Genomic DNA, 23003 nt, shown 5'->3' on the forward strand with positions numbered 1-23003 from the left:
GACTCCTAATAATTTCCCGAACTTGATGTCTATTAAGTGTTAGAATTGTGGGAAGACAGGGCATTATAAAAATCAGTGGCACCGAAAAACCAAGAAGTAAAGTCAGAGGCAAATGTTACTTCTACCGTAGAAGGAGATGATGCATTGATATGCTCTTTAGAGAGCAAGGAAGAATCTAGGGTGTAAGATTCTGGAGCATCATTCCACGCTACTTCGAAGAAAGAATTCTTTGAGAAGTATGTTCCGGAAACCTTGGAAAAGTATATTTTGGAGATGACCAACCTTGTGATATTGTTGGTAAAGGTGTAGTGAAGATTAAGTTAAATGCGTCAGTTAGTTTATAAGCTTATAAGCTGACCTAAAAAAGAACTTGATTTCAATTCGCCAGTTGGCCACCGAAGGCTACACTACAAACTTCAGAGATGACAATTAGAAAATTTCAAAGGGAGAAATGACAATTGCTCATGGTAAAAAGAGTGGTACTCTTTACATGACAGCAAGGGCGTGTTGTTGAATTTCAGTTGCAGTAGGAAATGAAAATTCCAAATTGTGGCACTAAAGACTTGGCCACATGAGTGAGAAAGGGATGAAGCTAATGGATTCTGAAGGAAAAATTAGAGCTTGTTCACTCCTATGTTTAGGGACCAACAACCATGGTGTAAAAACTCGGCCGTTACATCGCGAATCGGCCGAGATGTAACGGATTTCAAAGTTGCCGATCCGATATTTCCCGATTCATAACGCTGCTTTTTGAAACCCCGAGATTTCGGCCAATTCGGCCGTTTTGAACGGAATATCGGCCACATTTAACGTTATTTACTAAGATTCGAAGAAAAAAAACCAAAACTTTAAGCTATAAAACTACTTTTCCGGCGAGGATTCGCGGCATCTCCATGAAAGTCGACTTTGTTTATGTGAAATAAAAGAGATTTTTTTAAAAAAATTAGAGTGGTTGGGCAATAAAGTATGTATGACAGCTGGATGCCTAGAATATTCTGTAGTAACTCTTTAAATTTTATCTTGACCCCACCAACTGACTAGTGACTACCCCTTCTCTTCCCCTTTTTCTTTTTTTTTTTCTTTCCCACGTGACCCCCAACCCCTTTATTATAGTTAGCTTTAGACTAGAATTAAGTCCATATATTATTATTATTATTTTTTATTTTGGAAAAGTTCATTTTTTAATTATTTTTTTAAAAAAATACATAAGACTTAAAACGAAATAAAATAAAATTATTGCGCGACAAACGCGATGAAGTCTGCGACCAACATATCAAGCCCATTACCGAATTACCGCCACCAATTCTGTGATCGCGACGATACCGCATTTTCAAACCATGCCAACTACTACTTCATCCATTGGTGGAAAACACTACTTTGTCACTTTCATGGATGATGACTCCCGGAAGGTATGGGTTTACTTCCTAAAACAAATTTTTTTTAAATTTACAACCGTCAATGGTGGTGAATATGAAGATGCCATATTCAAGAAGTTTTGCTATGAGCATGGGATTAAAATGGAAAGAACGATGCCGGGTACACCTCAACATAATGGTGTAGAGGTGCAGCTCAGCGTAGCGTATGAATCGAACGTTGACAAAAAGAGGCAGAAGTATTCGTATACAGTGAGGTTTACCGAAGCAATTCTGGCAGAAGCAGTCAACACAACAAACATCTTACTTGATCAACCGAGGACCATCGACTCCATTAGACTACAAAATACCAAAGTTATAAATTTATCTCACTTAAAGGTTTATGGTTGTGTAGCATATGTGCATATTAGTGATCAAAGCAGGAATAAGCTTGATCCTAAATCTAAAAAATGTACTTTTATTGGCTATGGCGGGGATGAGTTTGGATACCGCATATGAAATGATGAAAATAAAAAGGTGATCCGTTCTAGAGATGTGATTTTCAATGAAAGAGTCATGTACAAAGATAGACACAAAATTGAAACTAGTGACTCGGTGGAGAGTAGGCCGGTGTTTGTAGATGAAGATTATATCCATTTAGTACGGTGAAAGACCCGCTTGTAAGAGAACCTCAACAAGGAGAATTTGTTGGACAAATTCGTACATTATAGTCCAACATGCCACAACCTTCTATTCCAGCACCAGTATTGAGAAGGACTACTCGTCCACATGTACCAAATAGAAAATACGTGACTTATCTAGGATGAAGGGGAACCTGAATGCTATAATGAATCATGTCAGGTAAGTGATGCTAGCAAATGGGAGCTTGCAATAAAAGATAAGATCAAATCTTTCATTTCAAACCGAACATGGGAATTAATACCCTCGGGTAAAAAGGCACTTCACAACAAATGGGTATATCGAGTGAAAAAGAAGCATGATGGTTCCAAGAGGTACAAAGCTCGATTAGTAGTTAAAGGATTCAAACCGAAAGAAAGAGTTGACTACAATGAGATTTTTACGCCTGCTGTGAAACTTAATACCATTAGAACAGTGTTCAGTATAGTTGCCATTGAAAATCTTCATCTGGAGCAATTAGATGTGAAGACTGCATTTCTTCATAGAGATCTGGATGAGGAGATATACATACATCAACCAGAAGGTTTCTTAGAAAATGGAAAAGAAAATATGGTGTGAAAACTTAAGAAAAGTTTGTATGGCCTAAAACAAGCCCCGAGACAATGATACAAAAAGTTTGATAACTTCATGCACAAGGAAGATTTCCAGACGTGCAATGCTCACCACTATTGCTACATCAAGAGAGATCAATCGAGTTATATCATTCTACTACTTTATGTCGATGATATGTTAGTCGCATGTTCAAATATGGATGATATAAGAAGGCTAAAGGAGTAATTGTCAAAGGAATTTGACATGAAGGACTTGGGTCCAGCAAAGAAAATTCTTAGAATGCAAATTACAAGGGATAAGCATAGAGGTATATTGCAATTATCTCAATCAGAGTACATCAAACGTGTTTTACAGAGAGTTAATATGTTTTGATTATCTACGGATCAGACGAAGATAAAGATTATATGGCTATGGTTCCATATGCCTCATCTATTCGGAGTTTGATGTATGCAATGGTTTGTACAAGACTGGACATTGGACATGAAGTGGGAGTTGTGAAAAATTCAGTGGGAAGCACTGAAGTGGATTTTGAGGTATCTACGAGGTACTCAGAGAAGTGCTTGTACTTTGGTAAAAGTGATTTAACAATAGAAGGTTATGTCGATCGTCATAAAAGCACCATAGGTTATATATTCACTTTTGGAAATACAAAGCTTAGTTGGATGTCGAAACTATAGAAGATTGTTGCTCTATCCACTACATAGGCTCCACTACAGAGATTATACGGTAACCGAAGGTAGTATTGTTAACTGAGTTGGGATTCAAGCAAGAAAATAATGTATTGTATAATGATAGTCAAAGTGCGATAAACATAGCAAAGAATTCAGCATTTCATTCTCGAACTAAACATATCGGGCTTCAATATCATTTCATAAGATCTCTACTAGAAGATGAAGTGTTGAAACTAGAGAAAATTAAAGGAACTCAGAGTCCAGCATATGTTAACAAAGACAGTGAAGATTGACAAACTAAAGTTGTGTTCCAACTTTAGTTGGCCTACATGAGTGACATATCAATCTTCAAGTAGGAGATTGTTAGATGATTATCATCCACTAATTATTTTAGTTGAAATAAAAATAGAAACAAATGCAATCCTTTGAAAAGTTAGGATGCCTAAAATTTTCAAAGGGGGTTATCAATTTGCTAAATTAAGACAACCATTTTTAGAAAGTTGAAAACTATATATTTGTAGTTTGGAATCAGCGGTAATCATCCCACAAACAAAAGAAAACATAAAGCAGAGAGAAGCTTTAAGAGAATTTTTAGAGGAAATTCTCGGGTGCAATTGGGGTGCATATGGTTGTGAATTATAACAAGTGTTTTGAACACTTGTGTATTATTTATCTTTTTTAATAAAAGTCTTGCAGCTTAATTAGAGATACAAATATCTGTTCATTTATTTGTAGTATTTATATTATATTTTTATTCCCACTAATCTGACTGTGAAGGAAATTTCATAATATTAATGCAGCTTGTATTGCTCAACTTAAGGAAGGATACATCAAAGGTGACACCCAAATTTTTCTCCATTCATGATCTTCAAAATAATGGAGATATAAATGTTATGCAGATTCGTTCAAGTGAAAACTTAGCAAATTTAGTTACTAAGGCTCTTCCAACTGCAACATTTAAAAAGCTAGTTCATCATATTGGATTGTGTTATCTTAAAGATCTGCAGTAATATAATAATAAGGGGGAGTAACTACGCGCTGCACTCTTTTTCCCTCATCCATGAGGATGCATAAAAGCGCATTAAATCTCTCTTAGATAATGGGCATCCAAGAAGGAGTGTTACAAAATATAATAATTGTGTATGCCTATTATGACTTGTAAGTCCCTTAATATTATGACTCGCTTTGTAACCTCCTTGTAACCCCCATATACCTTCACTCCACATTATAACCCCCACATGAATGGACTATTAATTGTCCATATAGGTTACATATTCTCATCATGTATATATATAGGATGGTCTAATGAAATGGAGAAAAAACACATTACAGTCTGGGTTTCTTCGATATTCTCTTTTACTTGTTCCTTATTTTATAACACAATTCAAGTATTTTCTTTCTTTATTTTCTTATTATTATTGTTACTATGTTTTCTCTTACTGTTTACTATATTTAATTATCATGTGTAAGTAGTTTTATAATGTAGGGTTAGGATGAACCCTAGTATAGATTGATGTATTAATTGAATCCCAAAACCTAATTTTATTAATTGATAATTCTTCTTTATAAGGATTGGTTTTTACATCAATAACAACTAGAAATATTGTTATTGAATGTGATTAGGTTTGCAACGAGAGTTTATTCTTAATTGATTTTAGAACCCTAATTAACAATAAGAACATTAATGCATGAGAATAGCTAATTGTTCTTGCTAGGACTTATTGGATGTCGTTCTCGGTGTCTTTAATATGTATGATTCCATGAGAATAAGTATGATCGCATGTTAAGGAAGCTTATAGGGAACATTCGTCCCGTAGAATATTTATTGATTTAATTATGGAAAGAGGGATTGTTTTAGTGCATTGATTCTTATTAGTGGGGATGCTTAATCCTAGATGTCTTTAATTCTTGATTATTTCGTTGCTAGAATTTAGTTTAGTATAATTTCATATATTTTTTGATTAGTTGCTTAGCTTTAATTCAAGTCAATTTAATTAATTTACATCAATCAATCTCTTAGATTCGACCCTTGGTTGTCGACTACATAGTTAGTAGGTCTAATTTGCTATAATTATTTATTGATAGATACGTCGTACGCGACACACCTATCACTAAATACATCCCTTGCATCTACATGGAGATTTATGAGAGTTTATTTACTTTAATATTATATTGTGGATATTAATTTATTATAATGAAAGTATAATGTGAGCAAGTGGATATTAATTTATTTTTATAAAAGTACAATGTGAGCAAGTGGATATTAAATCATTATAATGAAAGTACAATGTGGACCATGAAAGATATTACATGTCACAGAGAGTAGGGTTAGCGAAAGAGAGAAATGATAAATGTTTAGAGTGGGGTTTTTGAAAAGAGAAAGAAATGATTAAATATGGTATAAAATTACCGAATATAAAACTGATATACATAAAATAAAATAAAATAAAAACGAAGTGAGTAATTTAGAATAAGAATATTTCTCGTGCTTGTATTCCTAAAAATTTTAAATTTTCCGTTTTTCATCCCTACCCACATTAGTGCAACCTAGACGATAATTTCAATTGAACAAGGGCTTATCTATAGGTTTCCAAATTGTGTGATTCATTCTCTAGAGATATTCATAAAGATTATTGCGATATAAGCAGTCTTTGATTTGCATCTTAAATATTTCCTTTGTCTATGACCATTGTTCCCACTTAAAATCTGACTTCTTTGGATAGTTTGTGACGATTAATCTATGAACGTTGAATGTTTACCAACTTGACTCTAATACCAGTTGTTAGGGAAATTTCGCAAGTGTTCATATCTCTAGACGTATTGCAAATTTTTTACTAAATAATAAATAAAAAATAAGCATTACAATAATACACACCCACACACACAAGTTCATTCTCATAAATTCTCTCAAGCTTCTCTCACTCAGCATTACTTTTCTCTTTGTTTTGGGATGATATGCCAGAAATCAAATAACTTAGGGCCTATTTGACTGAAAACTCAAAAGTGGTTTCTCAGTTTTATATATAATCATGGTTTCAATAGGTTTATGCATGTCATTATGGACTAAGACATTATAGCTCACAAATTTACATGAGCTTTTTCATTATTGTGCAGTACCAAACAATTGGGGGTATTTCATATCAAGGTGTTATGGATAAACCACTTTTTTAATGCAGATGTCAAGCTGCCTAAACATGAAGTCTTTCCCCATCATAGGCAGTAACCTCTTTCTAGGCTCTGTTTGTTTTGACTCATTTTCTATTATTTAGCTTGTAAATGGTGGGAAACAATTTTTCAAAAGAAAAAAAAGCCTTCCCAATAGTGGAAAACATTTTCTTTTTAAAAGAAAGAAATGCCATATTTTCCTCCTTACTCCTAACATCCCTTTCCTATGTTCCCATTCATCTTCTATCTTCACTCCCGTCTTCTTCCTCAATAATTTTTCTTGTAAGCAAGCAAGGTTAGGAAATTTTTATTTTATAATTGTGTTTTTTCCTTGAAATTGTATTCCACGGGAAACAAAAAAAAAAAAAAAAAAAAAAAAAAAAAAAAAAAAAAAAAATCCCAGAATGTGTTTTCCATTTAAAGAAATAAATCCTTTAGTACTTTTAATTTTGATGATAGGTCCTTGTCAAATAAATTGATGATAGGGTTGGAAAAGCTTACATTATGGCGGAGCAGAAGGTGTTCCAGGGCCTTGCAACCGAAGAGAAAACTAGTTCCTTCAGCAGTCACTGCTCCACAGTCCTAATATGAATGAAAGAGCATACAGTACATGTCACTATAATAATCATAAGATTGAAGGAAGAAAATATGAAATAAAGCACCAGAAACAACCGTGAGAGCTAAACATGCTGACAACACAGTCAGAAAACAATATTCCCTCAAGGGCATGCTTGGATTGAGGGAAATGTATTACTAGGGTAATAAAAATTATGTAGTAATGGTGAGGCATGAGGTGAAGAAAGAGGCTCATTTTGGGGGTAATAGTTACACTGGGGGGATGGTGTGTAACTATTAGCCTCATTATGAGGGTAATAATTCCTCTATCTCTCTCTTTTCCTCATGAAACAACTACCTTATTTCATTTGTAAACATCATACCTCTTACAACACCACCTTTAATTACTTATGTTTTTTCAAGTTTGACTTTTATTACCCCCTTAATATATTACCCTCAATCCAAGCATGGCCTAAATGTATATCACAAAACTGTACACTAACATCTTGAAACAAATATAAAAATATAAAACAAAACTAAACACCACAAAGTACTATTTTGACTTCTCAGAGACACTCTTACTCAGTTCCATATATCCCACGCTACTAATAGAGAACTCAATAACATCAAAACATCCCCAGGTATCAATAACATTTTGCTCCAAAAACATCCCTTGCTCTCTAGCTCCCCCAAAAAAAAGCATGTCCAAAGGATTTTCCAATGGGGTACATAAGAGCTATGTAACTTAAACTCTCCATTTCACCTAAAGTACCCGTGTTGAATCCTTGACACTTGGACATGGGTAAAACACAATGACACTATTCTCGACCAAAATCAAAGAAAAAATTTAACAGAACAGCCAGATCAGCCACTAATAGTCTACTAAAAGTTTCAGTTGGGCCATATTGTAAAGGTTTTCAATTAACTGAGCCTAAATTGTCTGATTCAATGAGGGGTGTTTTAAAAATCCGTGTTCTCATCAAAATCAAATGTACTAACCTCAAATCGCTCCGAATTGAATGTTACATCGCTTGTTTGAACTCAATACTTTCTAGTCAAAGATCCAAAAGATTTCCCACACTTCCTAAATACTTGCTCTAAGCCTCTAAAAGTCTATTCTAACAACTCTAATAGCGGAAAATCAATATAAAATCCTAGCTGGTTCGTCCCGGTGTGGTGATCAATAAAGATCTTCGAAATCAAATTCATATCACATAAACATGACATGGTATGTGATTAACGCATCATTTCCGGTCCCACAACACCATGACTGTCCTTATGATCGAGAACAAAACCTTAATTTCAAGCCATGCTTCACATAGAACATTTTAGTGTGTTTCTCATCTTTGTCAACTTATTGCATTTGCCTTCCTATTGACCAACTGATCACCCATTGAACCATAAATCATCACAATATATCCATACTAGCGTCATGGCGCCTCCCATTTATGGGCACATAAACCTTGGTATAGATTTTAGAAAAAAATTCCTGCCGAGATTGCAGAAAGGGGCATGCCTACAGTCTACAATTCTTCTAAATTTCTAATACATATCATAGAAATCATTTATGTAACTGTGGAAAGGGTGCTTCCATTATTACCTTGATTAAGTGGCATATTCAGATATAAAATTGTAGTATTTGTTCAAAAAGAGAATTATAGAAACATAAATTCCCATAAGTACCTCCAGATGAAGAGAGATCAAGCCTGGCCAACCAGATGAGATGATCTGTTGAGAATCTACAAGAAAAATAAACTATTAACGCAGATTTGAAACTTTATATAGTTTGTTCAACTACAAAAGAAGACTTCAAGTCTTCAACTTCCATAGCAGCCACGCAAATGACCAAAAAAAATGATAAAAAAATTATAAAAAAAAAAAATAATTAGATGGCCCTTTCAGAATAGCATAATATATCGCAGACAGAAAACAGCCAAGATTCTACCCCCTCCCCTATAACAAGCACAAAATATTATAAATTAAAGTACTTTGTGATTCAGTCAAAGTTGCATACTGACCTACACCAAGATGCATGCAGCCTACCAATGAAAGTTCAACCAAATTTGCACAATTCTGTACCAGCAATGCCAAGTCATCATTGGTCATCCAGGGTGTCACCCTCTCCAGTTTCAATTTTCTTAAATTTGGAACGCGATGATTCAAACACAATGGAGATACATCTCCAATACAACAGCAGATAGACAAAGCCTGTAGGTTCCTCAGTGTTCCCAACAGATTCATGATGCTAGTATCAGATATCACCTGCAAAAGACAGGCTCAATCAGTTTTATTTTGAATTTAAAAGGTAAAGGTGGATGAATATTGAATCCAAATAAGCTTCACCTTTGTCTGCTTTTCATGTTTTAGATCACAAATGAAAAAAAATTCTCAAACACAGATACCCCCCCCCCCCCTCTCTCTCTCCCCCCTTCTCTTAACAAAGAGCACATCAGGTTTAAGGCTAATCACTTATCACTACCATCCTCCAATCTCCATTTATCCCCAAAAGAAGAAACTTCCCTAAATAGGAGTACTTGTGAGCATGTTTATGCAGAATGGTATTATATTTGAGATGATCTAAAACATTAATCCATATTTTCTGTACAAAGTATTGGATCTTTACACAAAAGTACATACATAAAGGTATTTTCAATCGTCATACAAAAATTCACATATATGAAATGGAACTGAAGGACCCTACTTCCTTGCTAACAATTTTCTATATGGCCAGAAGCAAGAATAAGTTACCTCTATGCGCAAGGGATACAACAAGAACAAATGATACAGGACACTTACAATAACAACAAAAATTGAAGAGTGATAACATCTGAGATAATGTTGTTACAACCCCTTTGCTAATTTACACCATAATGATCAACATGTTGTCCATATAACCTCCAAAGTTTACAACCCTTAACCCACCTTCCCCCCCCCCCCCCCCCCACTCTCCTACCAAAACCACCACCACCAGCTCCGAAACACCAAGACTTCAACCACTAGTATAACAAGGGGACATGTTCATTTCATAGTAAAATCTAAGCGAATGGCAAAGTCGAATAATAGTCATAGGCATTTGACACATTAGTAGTTGATGATACATCATACCTGAAATAAAATGGTGACAGATTCTAACAGCGGACATAGAGCACACAGCAGAGTCAACCCTTCCGGACCTAATGATCCACCTAAACCCACATTTACAGCTTTTAAAAATCTTAATCCAGATCCTGTGGAATTGAGAGAGAAAAAAGAAAATCCCCATCCAACTGAAAGCTCCTCCAACTTGCAGTCTTGCCCCAGCACACTAAACAATTTACCATGAGGAGAAAAGGGTAATAAGCTTTCAACATTCTTGATTTGATTTGGACATAAGTTCTTGCATCCCTTTGCTTCCAAACATCTGAGGCCCGGATTTTTGTTAAGCATATGCGACAAAGCATCTCTTGAAATCTAGAAGAGCAAACCAAAAGATATTATGGAGATGCATACAATCAAAAATAGGTTTTTTTCAGCAAGGAAATAAAAACACTAGAAAAACCATTTTGGGGAATTAAGAATGTATCACATGTGCTACAGAAACCAAAAGCAACATCTTTTTGTTCATGGTATCACTCTCGTGATTCAATAAATATAAGTTCTGAAGTTAATAGGATCGTATAAACTATGATTCTTTCAAACTCACAATTAAGACATTATCTTTTGATCCTTTAAGCAAAATAAAGTATAGTCCTCAATAAAGGTAGTCAAATTTCTTTCTGTTTTCTATTAATTTTCCTCTTAGTAGAATCAAACACAGATTTTAGCACCTGCCCTACCACTGAAATACAAACCCTTTAAAACACTCAAACAAAAAAATCCGTTAGACCCAGATCAATGTATTTTTCCATTAGAGTATGCTAGTTCCATTAGAATAAGTTGCTGAATCTAGAATTTTATGAATGAGAGCACAGGTATTAGTTTCCGCCTACAGATTTCCAATAACAGGCTTACAGGTCATTTAATGCAGCTAGTCTTAGGCTGGCATGAGTTCCAAGAGAGAGACTGAAAATGCATACAGAAAACTTTAAATAAAAGAACTACCAATTCTTATGACTGAAATGATTATCAACTTCGGGATTGCAGACTAACCATGGTGTTAGAAACATCAAGAATCTCCAATGAGGGTCCAGGAAATCTAAACAGTGCGTGGTCCACCAGGAATGTATTCCTCAAGCAAAGACTTTTGAGCATCCGTCCCCTAGACAATATTTCGCAAAGGGATGCTTCACTAACACCTGCAATGAATCTTCGTAAAAATTTGGGATGTAAGAAGCTACAACCAAAAACCATCCTTCTCAGAGCAGAAAAACATAAATTATAACATCATGGCAGTTTTAAAAGGAACCCTATTAAAAAATGATGAAGCTGTGCAAACTAATAAAGTCCATAAGGTAGGTGATGATGCATGAAGAATTGACAATTGTATGAGACCTCTCAAGAAAATTTCTATGGTATTGCCTCTCCACTTGTAAGAAATGTATTGTTTTTAATTTTTTTGTACAAGGGGGTCATGTGAGTGATATACGAACTACTAAGTATAACTTTATCATTAGTACCACTGTTTATGATTGCCTAACAAACAGGCCCATTAGTGTTCTTGAAATGTTCGCTTATTAAGTAAAGGCTTCAAAAAAGGGAATGTAATGGTCAACTTAAGGGGAATACCACCACTCCAGACTCCACAACATAGGGCAGCACCATCCTAAAGCTGCAACTGCTATGCTTGGCTCATTAACTGCCACATTGGCTTTTAGGGAAGAAGACAAGATGTAGTAGTTATGTAGTAAATTTAGTAATTAAGTGTACGGCCTTAGCCAAGTCATTTAAATAGTAAGAGAGTAGGAAGGAGAAAGCATTCAGAAAGTTTGTATTTGGAACCCCTTTTGATGGTTTCTTGTATTCTCTAAAAACTTTTACTTATCAATCAATCAACTTGCCCGTTCTTGTTATCTCTTTTCTTGCTTTTGTGTGAGTTTGCTGTGCTTTGGGACTGTAGTGTGTTGCAGCTAATTGAATCATGTAACAGCATCTAATGTATAACAGTAGGCTAGAACACCATTAGATATTATCTGAAACCCAGCCTTAATTTGTTTCATGACGAAGTTGCCCATAAAATTTTCTGTCAGCAAAATTTTGAGTTCAATTACTTTGCAATTTCAAATAGGAGCACCTTCATAGAAAATATATAAAGATCAGTAGATCTCACACAAACAAAACATATCACTACATACCCTGTATCTACACACAGACTCTCAATAGAATTGTTCTAATAAGGAATATATTAACCACCCATAATAAATCATAAGAGGATTAAAAGCAGCAAGCAAACATCCAAACAAACCCAGACTGCAGCCAAACCAATAACTCTGCCCCTGAATATAAAGCTGTGGTTTGAATTAAAGAGTAATCTATCACATGTGAACACTATTATCATTGCACTTGTCAACTGAGAAAGGAGTTGATGACAAATTTGTAAAATGAACAGTTGCATAATACAATGGCTAAGGCTGCAGGGGGTCATGGTCATCAAAGCAACCCAAGTACAAAAAGACAGAGAGAAGAGCCAAGTTTCAAGGCTGATTAGATAGTTAATGTAAAACTCATCTACCTTACCCCTCTCCTACACTATTTTGTTTCAGTTTGCTATCAATGGAAACTCTGTTAAAAAGTTGAGATGGATACTTTACTGTTATACTTATATGTGGCATCTGAATGATGAGTAATGTAACTATAATCAATGTCCTATGTGCTATACTATTAATGGTTATTCATGCCAGAAAGGAGGTTGGTTATCTAAGAAGGGGAAGAAAAAAGGAAGAGTAACCATAATTTTTTAATCAGTAAAAGTCAACATGTCACTGTGATAGATTGATGATGATGTCCAACTATCAATATATATGGAGCCACAGAAGGTTGACTACATTAAGATTATTGTCACCAAGGTGGAATTTTGGGCTAGGTAATCAAGATGATAAAATTAGACTTGGGCACCCAAGATGATAACATGAAAAATTAAGGTCACCAAAGTGGAAGTTTTTGGCTTTTTGCTACCCTTGAGTACCCAAAGGCCAAATTAAATACTTTTTCCGTTTCTTTTTAGTTGACAAGTTTCTTTTGTCATGTTTGCCAATGCACAAATTCAACATTAATATCTTTAATTTATGATAAGCAAAAATTATAAAAAGTTGACATTTTGAAAATATATACTACGTATTGTGACAAATCTAACAAGATCCCACATAACTATATTTTTATTATCTATAAATAACAAAACATGCTCAAAGGGAAATGTGTGAATAGTGCTAAAGTCAAAACGTGTCAACCAAAAAAAACAAAAAAAAAACAGAGGTAGTATTTGTTTTCCACAATAAGCCACACAGAAGCATTTGAGAAATTGAGAAAGAGTTTTACTCACCTGTACAGCCACCTATATGCAGCACTTGTAGATAAAGATCAGGTAGTTTTATATGTTTATTATCCATCTCCAGCTTAGAAAACCCACTATCCAGATCTCTGGAGCAAAGAGCAGAAGCTGAATTTCTCCCAAATGCGGTATCTGTAGCTATAATTGAATGCAGGTTCCTGCATCTGAGTATGAGATTTGCAATACCACTATCTGACACTGATACACAACCTCTAATGTTCAAGAAACTTAAAGAGACGCAAAATTCTGCAATGTGATTGAATACCAGATCTGGTGCCAACAAATTAAAATCTAAGTTAGTATATAACATCAATTTTAAACCTAACTAAAAGCCGTCAATCCCAAAAACAGAATGACATACTTCCAATGAATGGAGCTAAGTGTGATTCAAGATGATAAGCTTGCATAAAGTTGTTTTCACTAATGCTAACTATTAAATTATTAGTATCTGTTACATGCCGATCGACTGTGTTTGGCAACATCAGATTGTGAAACTGCTACTAGTTTCAAAGTTCTTCAACAAAGAAAAAAACTGATTTGCAAACCTGACATTGCATTTCATTTTGACTGGTAGTTGCACTCATTCTCTCTTTCCCCTCCCCTTACCTCACTAGCTCTGCTGTATTAGACTGATTTTCTGGCTTTATATTTCAGATTTGACAATGCAAGTTAATTAAGATTAAAGCTTGAATATGGCAAAAGGGTTACAAAAGATAGGTTAATAACTTTAGGCTATTACTCTCAAAATAGCTTTAGGCTATCACGCTCTTACAATGGCTTGAGGCCATAACTCTCTAAGGTTTCCCTTCAATACAAATTTATGCCCATCTTCCCAATACCTCTCTTCCATTTTCATATTTTTACATTCTCCATCCCTAAGATGATTCTAGACTGAGATTTTGTCTCATGTGCACAGGTGGCATCTCTTAGTTCATTGCATATTTTATCTTATGCACTAAAATTGATTACTACTAACATAATAAACTACCCATAATACCCCTCCCCTAAGCCGGTTCATTACATCTGCCTTCTCTAGCTCTATGCACCCTCCACACTCACCCATGGTTTCGGTCATCCTCTTTCTTTAAAGCATTGAAACTCCATGGTACAAAAGATGAAGTTCTCACCTGAGAAATCACTTCGTCCTTCCAATGTAAGCTTTGTTATATTTGATACGATTAGACTTCTTCCAGAACATGGAGACATATCAAAATACCTTTTTAATGCAGGCCTATTAACAGATTCAGAAAATAAGACAGATACATTTGGAAATGTCAGAGGACTAAAATCAACAGTCAAGTCAACTTCACAGACTGAAGAGTAGTTCTCTATTAACTGGCACAACTTTTTTGTTTCAAAATCCAAAAAGTAAGCCATTCGCACAGTTCTTAAGAATGGAAATGACTTCCGAAAGCATTCCATTGCAGCACCAAGATGCAGCCGAGAACACTTGGAAACATCAACTTCCACCATTCCTTCAAAAGACGAAGTAGATAAACCCAAAAGCCATCTTGGATGTTCAAGATCCATTGATTTCTGTCCTATACTCTCCAACAATAAGGGACTCACTGAGGTTGTTTGATGAAGAATGGAAAGGAGTAATACTGAGGAGGTTATTTGAGAGCATCCAGAGAGATCAAGTTTCTGCATAAAAAAAAAAAAAAAATCTAGTCAAACAATGAATAACTACTATCTAGAGGAATACCACAACATAAAAAATAAAAAAAAAAGTTACAGAAAATCCTGAGAAGCTGCATGCTATTCAATGTAGACAGAATTGGGTTCACACTTTCCATATAGTTCAACAGAGCATATAAGTGATCCAAATGTAGCAGTCAAACAACAGACCTAGAAATAGTTTTGTTAACTAATTTCTAATTTCATAGAGGGATTATACCATAGATTCCACGTCCACCTATATGTAATTTCTAAATTCATAGAGAGATTATATCATAACTAATTTCCATATATGCATGAAGATGTTACAATACAATACATGATGAACTCTTTTATAAGCCAAACTTTGTGAAGGTAATTTCAAACTTGCTACATAATGCATAAGAAGGATTTGAAACTGATGATTGTAACTGAATCTAAGATAACAGCAAATGATCTGAACCAATTTTAACCACACACGGACACAGTACATAAATCAAATAGCAAGAAATAATACAAAACCACAATGAGCCATACAAAATAATTATATCAAACAGCAGTCCTGAAAACCTACATAACTATTACAGAAACAAAGGAAAACTATTTAACAAAAGAGGAAAATAAAGAAGACAGTGATGATGCATAAAAAATGCAAAGGGGGAGAGGAGAGAGAAACATTTCCCAACCAAAACTATCTTTACCAAGTTATATAATGTAAGGGCCCAATTAGCAGATTACCTTTGAATACTTTGTCATTCTAATTTTCATACATCTCCAATCACTGGCATCAACAATTAAATTCAGATCCTCGGACAATTTGTTCAACAAAGTCATACTTGCTGCAATACCTTGCTTTGCAATTTCTGAAAAATAATGACACCTAGATTTTCCTGCAATACACTCAGACTATCAGGAGTGTTGTTATACACATCAAATGATACAAGGAAAGAGAAATTGAATACAAGTATATATTTCAAATAATAGGTGACTTTAACAAACAAGATATACATTACATACCCATAAGGAACCAAAGGGGTAAAAGGTTGGCATGTACCTGTTAAAAGAATAACATTAAACTCGTATAACTAATAAGCTGAAAAAAGTGAAAGCTAATCAAGAATTGAAACCACTTGAAAATCCATAGTTATCTTCTTCATGTGTCAATTCAGCCAATAAGAACTGAGGAAGATTACAATAAAGAACTCCAAAGAGAACAAATAAAAGATTCAAAACCTTCATTTTTCATGAAATTGTAGAATTATCTACCATGAAACACATAGGGAAATTAGTTTTTTCTGAGATAAAAGGGTAGCATAGGGCTGCCTTGACAACAGTAGGGCCCACATATTCCACGTCAGCTTACAAATGCTAGTATATGTTCAAAATTGTCATAATCACTTATAAAAAATATTTGTTGTATACTCAACAACAAATTTTATATGTTAAATCACAAATGTTGCTAAGTAGATTGAAGTGACACTATCACCTGATAGCTACATTAAGATGGTGATATTATGGTTACAGTGTAAGAACTAAGAAGTGCAACATCTAAAATTCAATATAGAGCATATGAGATTGACTAAACATCAAAACATATATGTTATATACAAACATCGTTTGCACTATTATGACTAGACCTGGAAAACAGGTCGTTCGGGTCGGGTCAATTTCAGGTCAAAAATATTCGAGTCGGGTCGGGTAAATTCGGGTTTCGGACAAATCCGGGTCAGCCCTTCGGGTTAAGTTCGAAGTTTGTGTCGTGTTAGTTCAGGTCGGGTCAATTTTTAGGACCAATTTTTGGGTCAATTTGAGTCGGGTCAATTTCGGGTCGGGTCACCAAAATAAATTCACTTAAAAATATATAGTTGGAAAAATAAAGTAAAATCGTAAAAAAATAAAAAATATCGTGAGTAACTATTACTTAGGAAAGAAAGAAGCCCTATAATAAATATTTCACCATTTCACCCTATTCACTTTAGGTATCGGATCACTTTGGCTCGATGACTTCGGGACGGGTCAATTCGGGTCAATCAATTTGGGTTTAAATTGGGTCGGGTTACTTCGGGCAGGGTCAAGTTCGGGTCATTTGGGTTGGGTCATTTCGGACATCGGGTCACTTCGGGTGGTCGGGTTGGGTTAGTTCGGGTTCGGGTCAATGGTTTCGGGTCAACTTCCGAGTTGTGAGTCGGGTCATTTGGGTCAGGTCGGGTCGGATGAGGATTGCTAGGTCTAGTTATGACCCAGTACTTGGAACATTAAAAGAGATTACCACATACTTTACTTAATGAGCAAAGATGTATTACTTAACTTACTGGATATATGTATAATTTTATAAGTATAGTATATAATTGGTGGCCACACCAATTCTTTAATGCATGAAACATGTTAAAAAGAGGCCATCACCCACCTAGCACCCCCTAGCACCCCCTGATGGTGGATTGACTAAGAAATTGCAACAACTAACTCAATAACTCAGACAATGGGTACTACAAATTTGAACAAACATCTACATCAATGTGACTATGCTAACAAGGTTGCTGGTAGGAATTCACCTATTTTGAGGGTCAATAAGAGCCAAGGCTGCTTGGGGAAATAGGATGTCTGAAGATGAGAGAATAACTATGGCTACATACTACCTTCAAGGAGAAGTAAACATTTGGTTGACATCTACAGCTGCTTTAACAGCACATACTATCTGCCCACAGAATGTTAAATACTTAAAATGCAAAACTTAGATGAAATTGCTACCTTATGGTATGGTAGAAAAATATATCTATTCAGGAGTACTACTTCAAATTACTAGAATTAGCTAGGTTTACACCTACCATGGTTCCCGATTAGCAAGCTGAAACTGAAATGTTTATTTGAGGACTGAATTTTAAGACTCAAAAACCCATCTTTGTAATGGGATGTCAAACTTCACAAAGGCATGCAATAGAGCTATTGGCACTATAGAGAGATCTGGAAAAGGAAATTAATGAGGATAGAGAAAAGAAGAAGATTAAAGGAACAACAATCATAATGGAGGTAATTCTCATAACCATGGGAACAAGAAGCTACAGTACAACAACCTGAATTCAGGTTGAGGGTATCAAGGCAATAACCAATAACAGGGAACCGATGGGAAAAGACCCAAAGGCTGAGGTCGAGGTAAAGGAATAGGAATTGTAAACAGCATGAAGCACTATTACTGCAAATCGTGCGGTAATGTGTTGGAACTAAAAAAAAAAAAGAGGAAACATGAGACGAATAAAAAAAAAAATGCTTGCATTCATTACATAAATGCAAAACACAATATTTCACTTCATTGAACACTAATTTTTAGCAACGTTCAAAACCAATTACTAACCAATTACCCACATGAGTGGCCCCCCTCTTTGGTTTCCGTTACTACAACAACTAAGCAGATGCATAGACCTCAAGATAATGGAGGTTTTCCTAGTTGAAAAATATAGTGTAGTTTCAAAGATGATCGTCATCAAACACTACTTTCTTGCAAAATCATGTTATTAACAATTAGATCGCTATACTGTTTAAAATAATATTGTTGCTTTTGCCATATATCTATTTTTTTTAAGTAGCCAATTGTTAGTTCAACATGCATGTATTAGTATAGAGTTGATGTGCTATTCAATACTGCAACTAAGCTCTTGGAATGCCAATCAGCCCAAAAACACAGAAAAGGGAAGGCAAAAAAGATAAAGGTAAGAGTCTTTCCTACACAATTACCTCATCAAGGATACTAGTCCAATCATGGGTAATCATAATCATTTGCTTTGCTTTGTCACTCCCACCATCTTCAGCAGAATCAGCACTACCAGTTTGTCCATGTGGTTCCATGTTTGCATGAAGCCATGCTAATAATGCTTCACAGAGATGCCTTTCACTGTCAATTGTAATCATTAAGACTATTGCTAAGGTACTACCAACAATGGGCACAATGACATATCGAACTAACCTGTCTACTGTCAAATTAGGATGCTTTACACATGTAGCAAGGAAACCATATGGAAGGTCTACAAATGTGTCACAGGAGCAAGCCCACATCTGAAATAAAGAATGTATCATATAAATCAAACATATTACTTTTACTGAAGGAATGTAGATGACCAAAGTTGATGACAATTAGCATAGACAATAGACACAAAGCTAAGGGAACCTTCCTTGTGTGATGGCTGTTCACAGAACAAGCTTATCCAAGGAGCAATCTTAGATTGAAACTACTATACCAAATTCAATTATTATGTAAATAACAATAAACATAGCCAAGTTCAGAACTGAAGCACTGATGATTGAGAAAAGCATAGACAGACATACAGTCCATCTTATGACCATATACTAATAAGCAGACGGAATAACAAGTGACACGGGCTACTCAATAAAATATTAAATAAATAAGTTTAAATTTAGATACATACAAAATTCCTAGCAACAAAGCTTATACATAGTCCCGAAATCCAATCGATAGCTGCAATATAAAATGTTTACCTTAACATCAAGCTCAATGCCAAAAAATGATCATAAAAATAAATAAATAAATAAAGCTATTCAAATACAGATAAAGAGGAAGTTTTACCATGCTCCAAACCAAATTCCCAAAAATGAATTAAATCATCCAACTTTACTTGAGAAGAAAGCCCTTCCATCACTAAAATATCAGAAAACCAATCTCTACACTCTGAAACAAGCCTTTCCAATCCAAAGTAAAGTGCAGCCTGCCACATGACAGGGAAGAAAACAGAAAGTCATAGCAAAAGCGAGATTGACAATATTACTACATACAAGTATACAACATCTGGAGGTATTACTTGTAATAGCTATTGTTTGTCAAGCACTGCAATGTCAATGAGCTAGTGTCAATAGTTCCTTACGTGACACCACAACTGTTTCCCAATTCTGTAAATAACAAATATGTACAAGCAAAGAGGCTCAACCGCTTTCTTTTATCCACATTTTATTTCATGCCAGTAAAAGGGCATAAGGTGTTATTTAACAAAAAATATAGAGGATGGCTACTAAACGTTAATATCCTCTATCAATTATAAATAAATAAACATACAAGACTACAAGTACAAGTTATATGACCATAATATTGGTTTTGGAATCAGATCAAATGTGCTGCTCAAAAATGAAAGGGGTAATAGCATGATTTGTATCTTAGTATATGCAAGAAACTGAATTATTATGCAATGAATTGACATGCAATATCCATTGGGTATGCCTAGGTGAATTGGTATATGATAAATAATAGCATTAAATTTTGCGTTTTACTCTTTTCCAGGATTAAAAACGCTTACATGACAAATTGGAAGAAAAGTAGAAATTGTGACTTCTGTGTGGCATCCATGTATAAACCTCAATATATGTAGAAATGTATCACGGTTCCATTGGATAGAAATGCAAAGCATGGATGATTCACTGCAAGTCAAACAAAATCATGATGATCAAGGATATACACATAAAGGAAATGTTTTAAAATAGGAGAAAGAAATCAAAGAATCAGAAAAACAATGAAGGATATACAATATATTTGCAGTATCAAATTGGTTTCAAGCCTTAAAATATTAAGAATATACAATATATTTGCCTTACAGGATTTTATTCGGTAAAATTCTATATCACGGACAAATCTACCACTCCTTGTTAACTTATTAGTTTTTAAATTAAACTCGGAAAATTATGGATGGTTTGACTATAGGCTTGCTCATCATTAACCAAAATTGAACGATCACAGTGAGTTCAAATTGACAATATCCTCCATCGATATTTTACTAAAAGTCTAATAAAATTAGGATGCCTCAAACCTCCACAAAGTAATATTCACGCTTTCATTCGGGAAAAAAAAAAAAAAAAAAAAAAAAAAAAAGTGATAGTCACGTTAATAGTGTAATTTGAACTAATAATGTAACAACCAATTAACACATTATATAATTAATTACTTCAAACTCCTTAACAAAGAGTGAATTCATTAGTTTAATCAGCTTTTTAAAACTCGATTATAAATAAAACGAGCAAACAAACACATAATTCTACCTTCTAAAAAGCTAGAGCTGTGAATAATTAAAGAGGAAAAAAATTAAAGCAAGCAAGTTAAAGAAATACAAGCAAATTTCAAAAAAATAAAATAAAACCTTGATTACCTAAAACTTCCACAAAGTAAGCTCTGGAAATAAGAAGAATGTTCAATTAACCTGAAATAAAAATTAGCAAAGAAAGCGTCAAAGCGTAATTATAGTTGAAATTTAATCAAAAAAAATTAAAAATTGGAGTAATAATTGAGTTACCTAGTACGATTGATCTTGACTTTGACAATTTGATGAGTGAGAATAAAAGGCAAATTCCAGGAAGAAATATCTGCCGTAGTAATGAAGATTTCGGCGGCGGTTTCCGATGAATGGTCGAAGAAAATGGGGTCTCTGCATTCCAGAACCACCCACTCATGCTCTCCGTCGACGGTGTTATGCCGGCCATTCAACATCAACTCAAATACTGCTAATGTCCGCTTCTCGGAACTCGGAAGTGTAAAATCTTGAATATTAGAAATATCTCCTTAATAGTCCGCATTTTATTTTTTTAGGTGCTAAAATTTGTTATATATTCCCTTCGTTTTTAAATAGTTCTTCCACTTTTTTGTTTTTTATGGTCGTTTAAATACTTGTTGTATTTTCTTATTTGGAAATCTTTTATAATATTTAATTCATTTCTCTTAGTTAGTGGGATTCAATTTTATTACTTTTAGATTATCTCTCCTCCACTTACCTTTCATTAACCCCTCTATCTCTATATTTTATTACTTTCTTCAATTTCTCCTAAAACTCCGCACATGGAAAAATGGAGCAAGTAATAAAAACGAAGGGAGTATTTAGATAAAATTCCTAATATTAAAAGATAATATTTTATATTTAATTAATTTTAAACTTAAAAATCTCATTCGTCAATTTTGCGTACGTGGTATTTGAATTATTTAATTTTTTAATAATCTCTTGTTTAATTGGATACCACTCAAGTTTATAATCCTACATGACGCATTAAGAAAGTTAAATCTTACGTGGCTCTCTAAAAACTGGGGAAAAAACTCCCATTTATATATATGTACTAGTTTTGTGTCCGGACGATTCTCGGATTGTCCTAAAATTTTAAGCTTGAATGTTAAATACGATCCTATAACCCCTTTTGATAATGTAAAATATTTAGACATACGATATCATATCACTTATTTATATAATAGTGTACTTTTTATAGTTTTATTTGTAAATAAATATCTATGTTATTATTAACTTGATATTTTTTTATTGCACTTAAATTATTTCTAATGAACTGAAAGTATTTTTACCAAACTAAAATTATTTTTCTAATTGAAACTTATTTTTACTGATTTTCTATTTATTTTATTAAAATATATTTTAAATGGATTTCATTTTACAGAACTTTTTAAAATGATTTTATGATGGAAACAGTAATAAGTTATAATATATTTATAAAAAGTTATAATTAATTTTGTATAGATAAAATATTAGAATTATATCGATAATAAAATACTATACAACATTTTTTATCCTACAAAATTCTATCCAAAAGTCGCTTACTTAACGTCCTATGTGTTACAATAATACCTATTTGTCGCCTACATAGCGTGACACTTGACAAAAAACTGGAATGTCAAGTGTCGATGTCTCGTAGCCTGGTTGCGAGACCAGCTTTATATATTAGTGATATGATATGATATGTAGTTTTGTGTCCGAGCGATGCTCGGATTGTCCTAAACTTTTAAGCTTGAATGTTAAATATGATCATATAACTCCTTCTGATAATATAAAATATTTAGACATACGATATCATATTGCTTATATATTTATATAATAGTGTATTTTTGGTAGTTTTTTTTTAAAA

The 23003-nt window shown here is 34.1% G+C and overlaps 1 protein-coding gene across 1 annotated transcript in view; it reads right to left on the bottom strand.

Moving 5' to 3' along the window:
• LOC145572509 (BTB/POZ domain-containing protein FBL11-like) overlaps positions 1-21611 on the bottom strand; it is a 32653-nt gene extending 11042 nt beyond the window's left edge. Inside the window, exons 1-16 of the mRNA XM_081631479.1 lie at positions 21398-21611; positions 21254-21304; positions 20411-20531; positions 19690-19828; positions 19532-19581; positions 19072-19160; positions 18843-18999; positions 16131-16167; positions 15852-16003; positions 14585-15101; positions 13449-13727; positions 11123-11268; positions 10100-10444; positions 9013-9256; positions 8678-8733; positions 6941-7021 (exon numbers count right to left, since the gene is read on the bottom strand). Coding sequence (XP_081487605.1) covers positions 6941-7021; positions 8678-8733; positions 9013-9256; positions 10100-10444; positions 11123-11268; positions 13449-13727; positions 14585-15101; positions 15852-16003; positions 16131-16167; positions 18843-18999; positions 19072-19160; positions 19532-19581; positions 19690-19828; positions 20411-20531; positions 21254-21304; positions 21398-21591 — 2658 coding nt within the window. The 5' untranslated portion in view covers positions 21592-21611. The remainder of the gene's footprint in view (positions 1-6940; positions 7022-8677; positions 8734-9012; positions 9257-10099; positions 10445-11122; positions 11269-13448; positions 13728-14584; positions 15102-15851; positions 16004-16130; positions 16168-18842; positions 19000-19071; positions 19161-19531; positions 19582-19689; positions 19829-20410; positions 20532-21253; positions 21305-21397) is intronic.
• Between the last annotated feature and the right edge of the window lie 1392 nt (positions 21612-23003).

The sequence above is a fragment of the Chenopodium album genome, chromosome 12, assembly GCF_948465745.1.
Source record: "Chenopodium album chromosome 12, dcCheAlbu1.1, whole genome shotgun sequence".
Taxonomy (NCBI): domain Eukaryota; kingdom Viridiplantae; phylum Streptophyta; class Magnoliopsida; order Caryophyllales; family Amaranthaceae; genus Chenopodium; species Chenopodium album.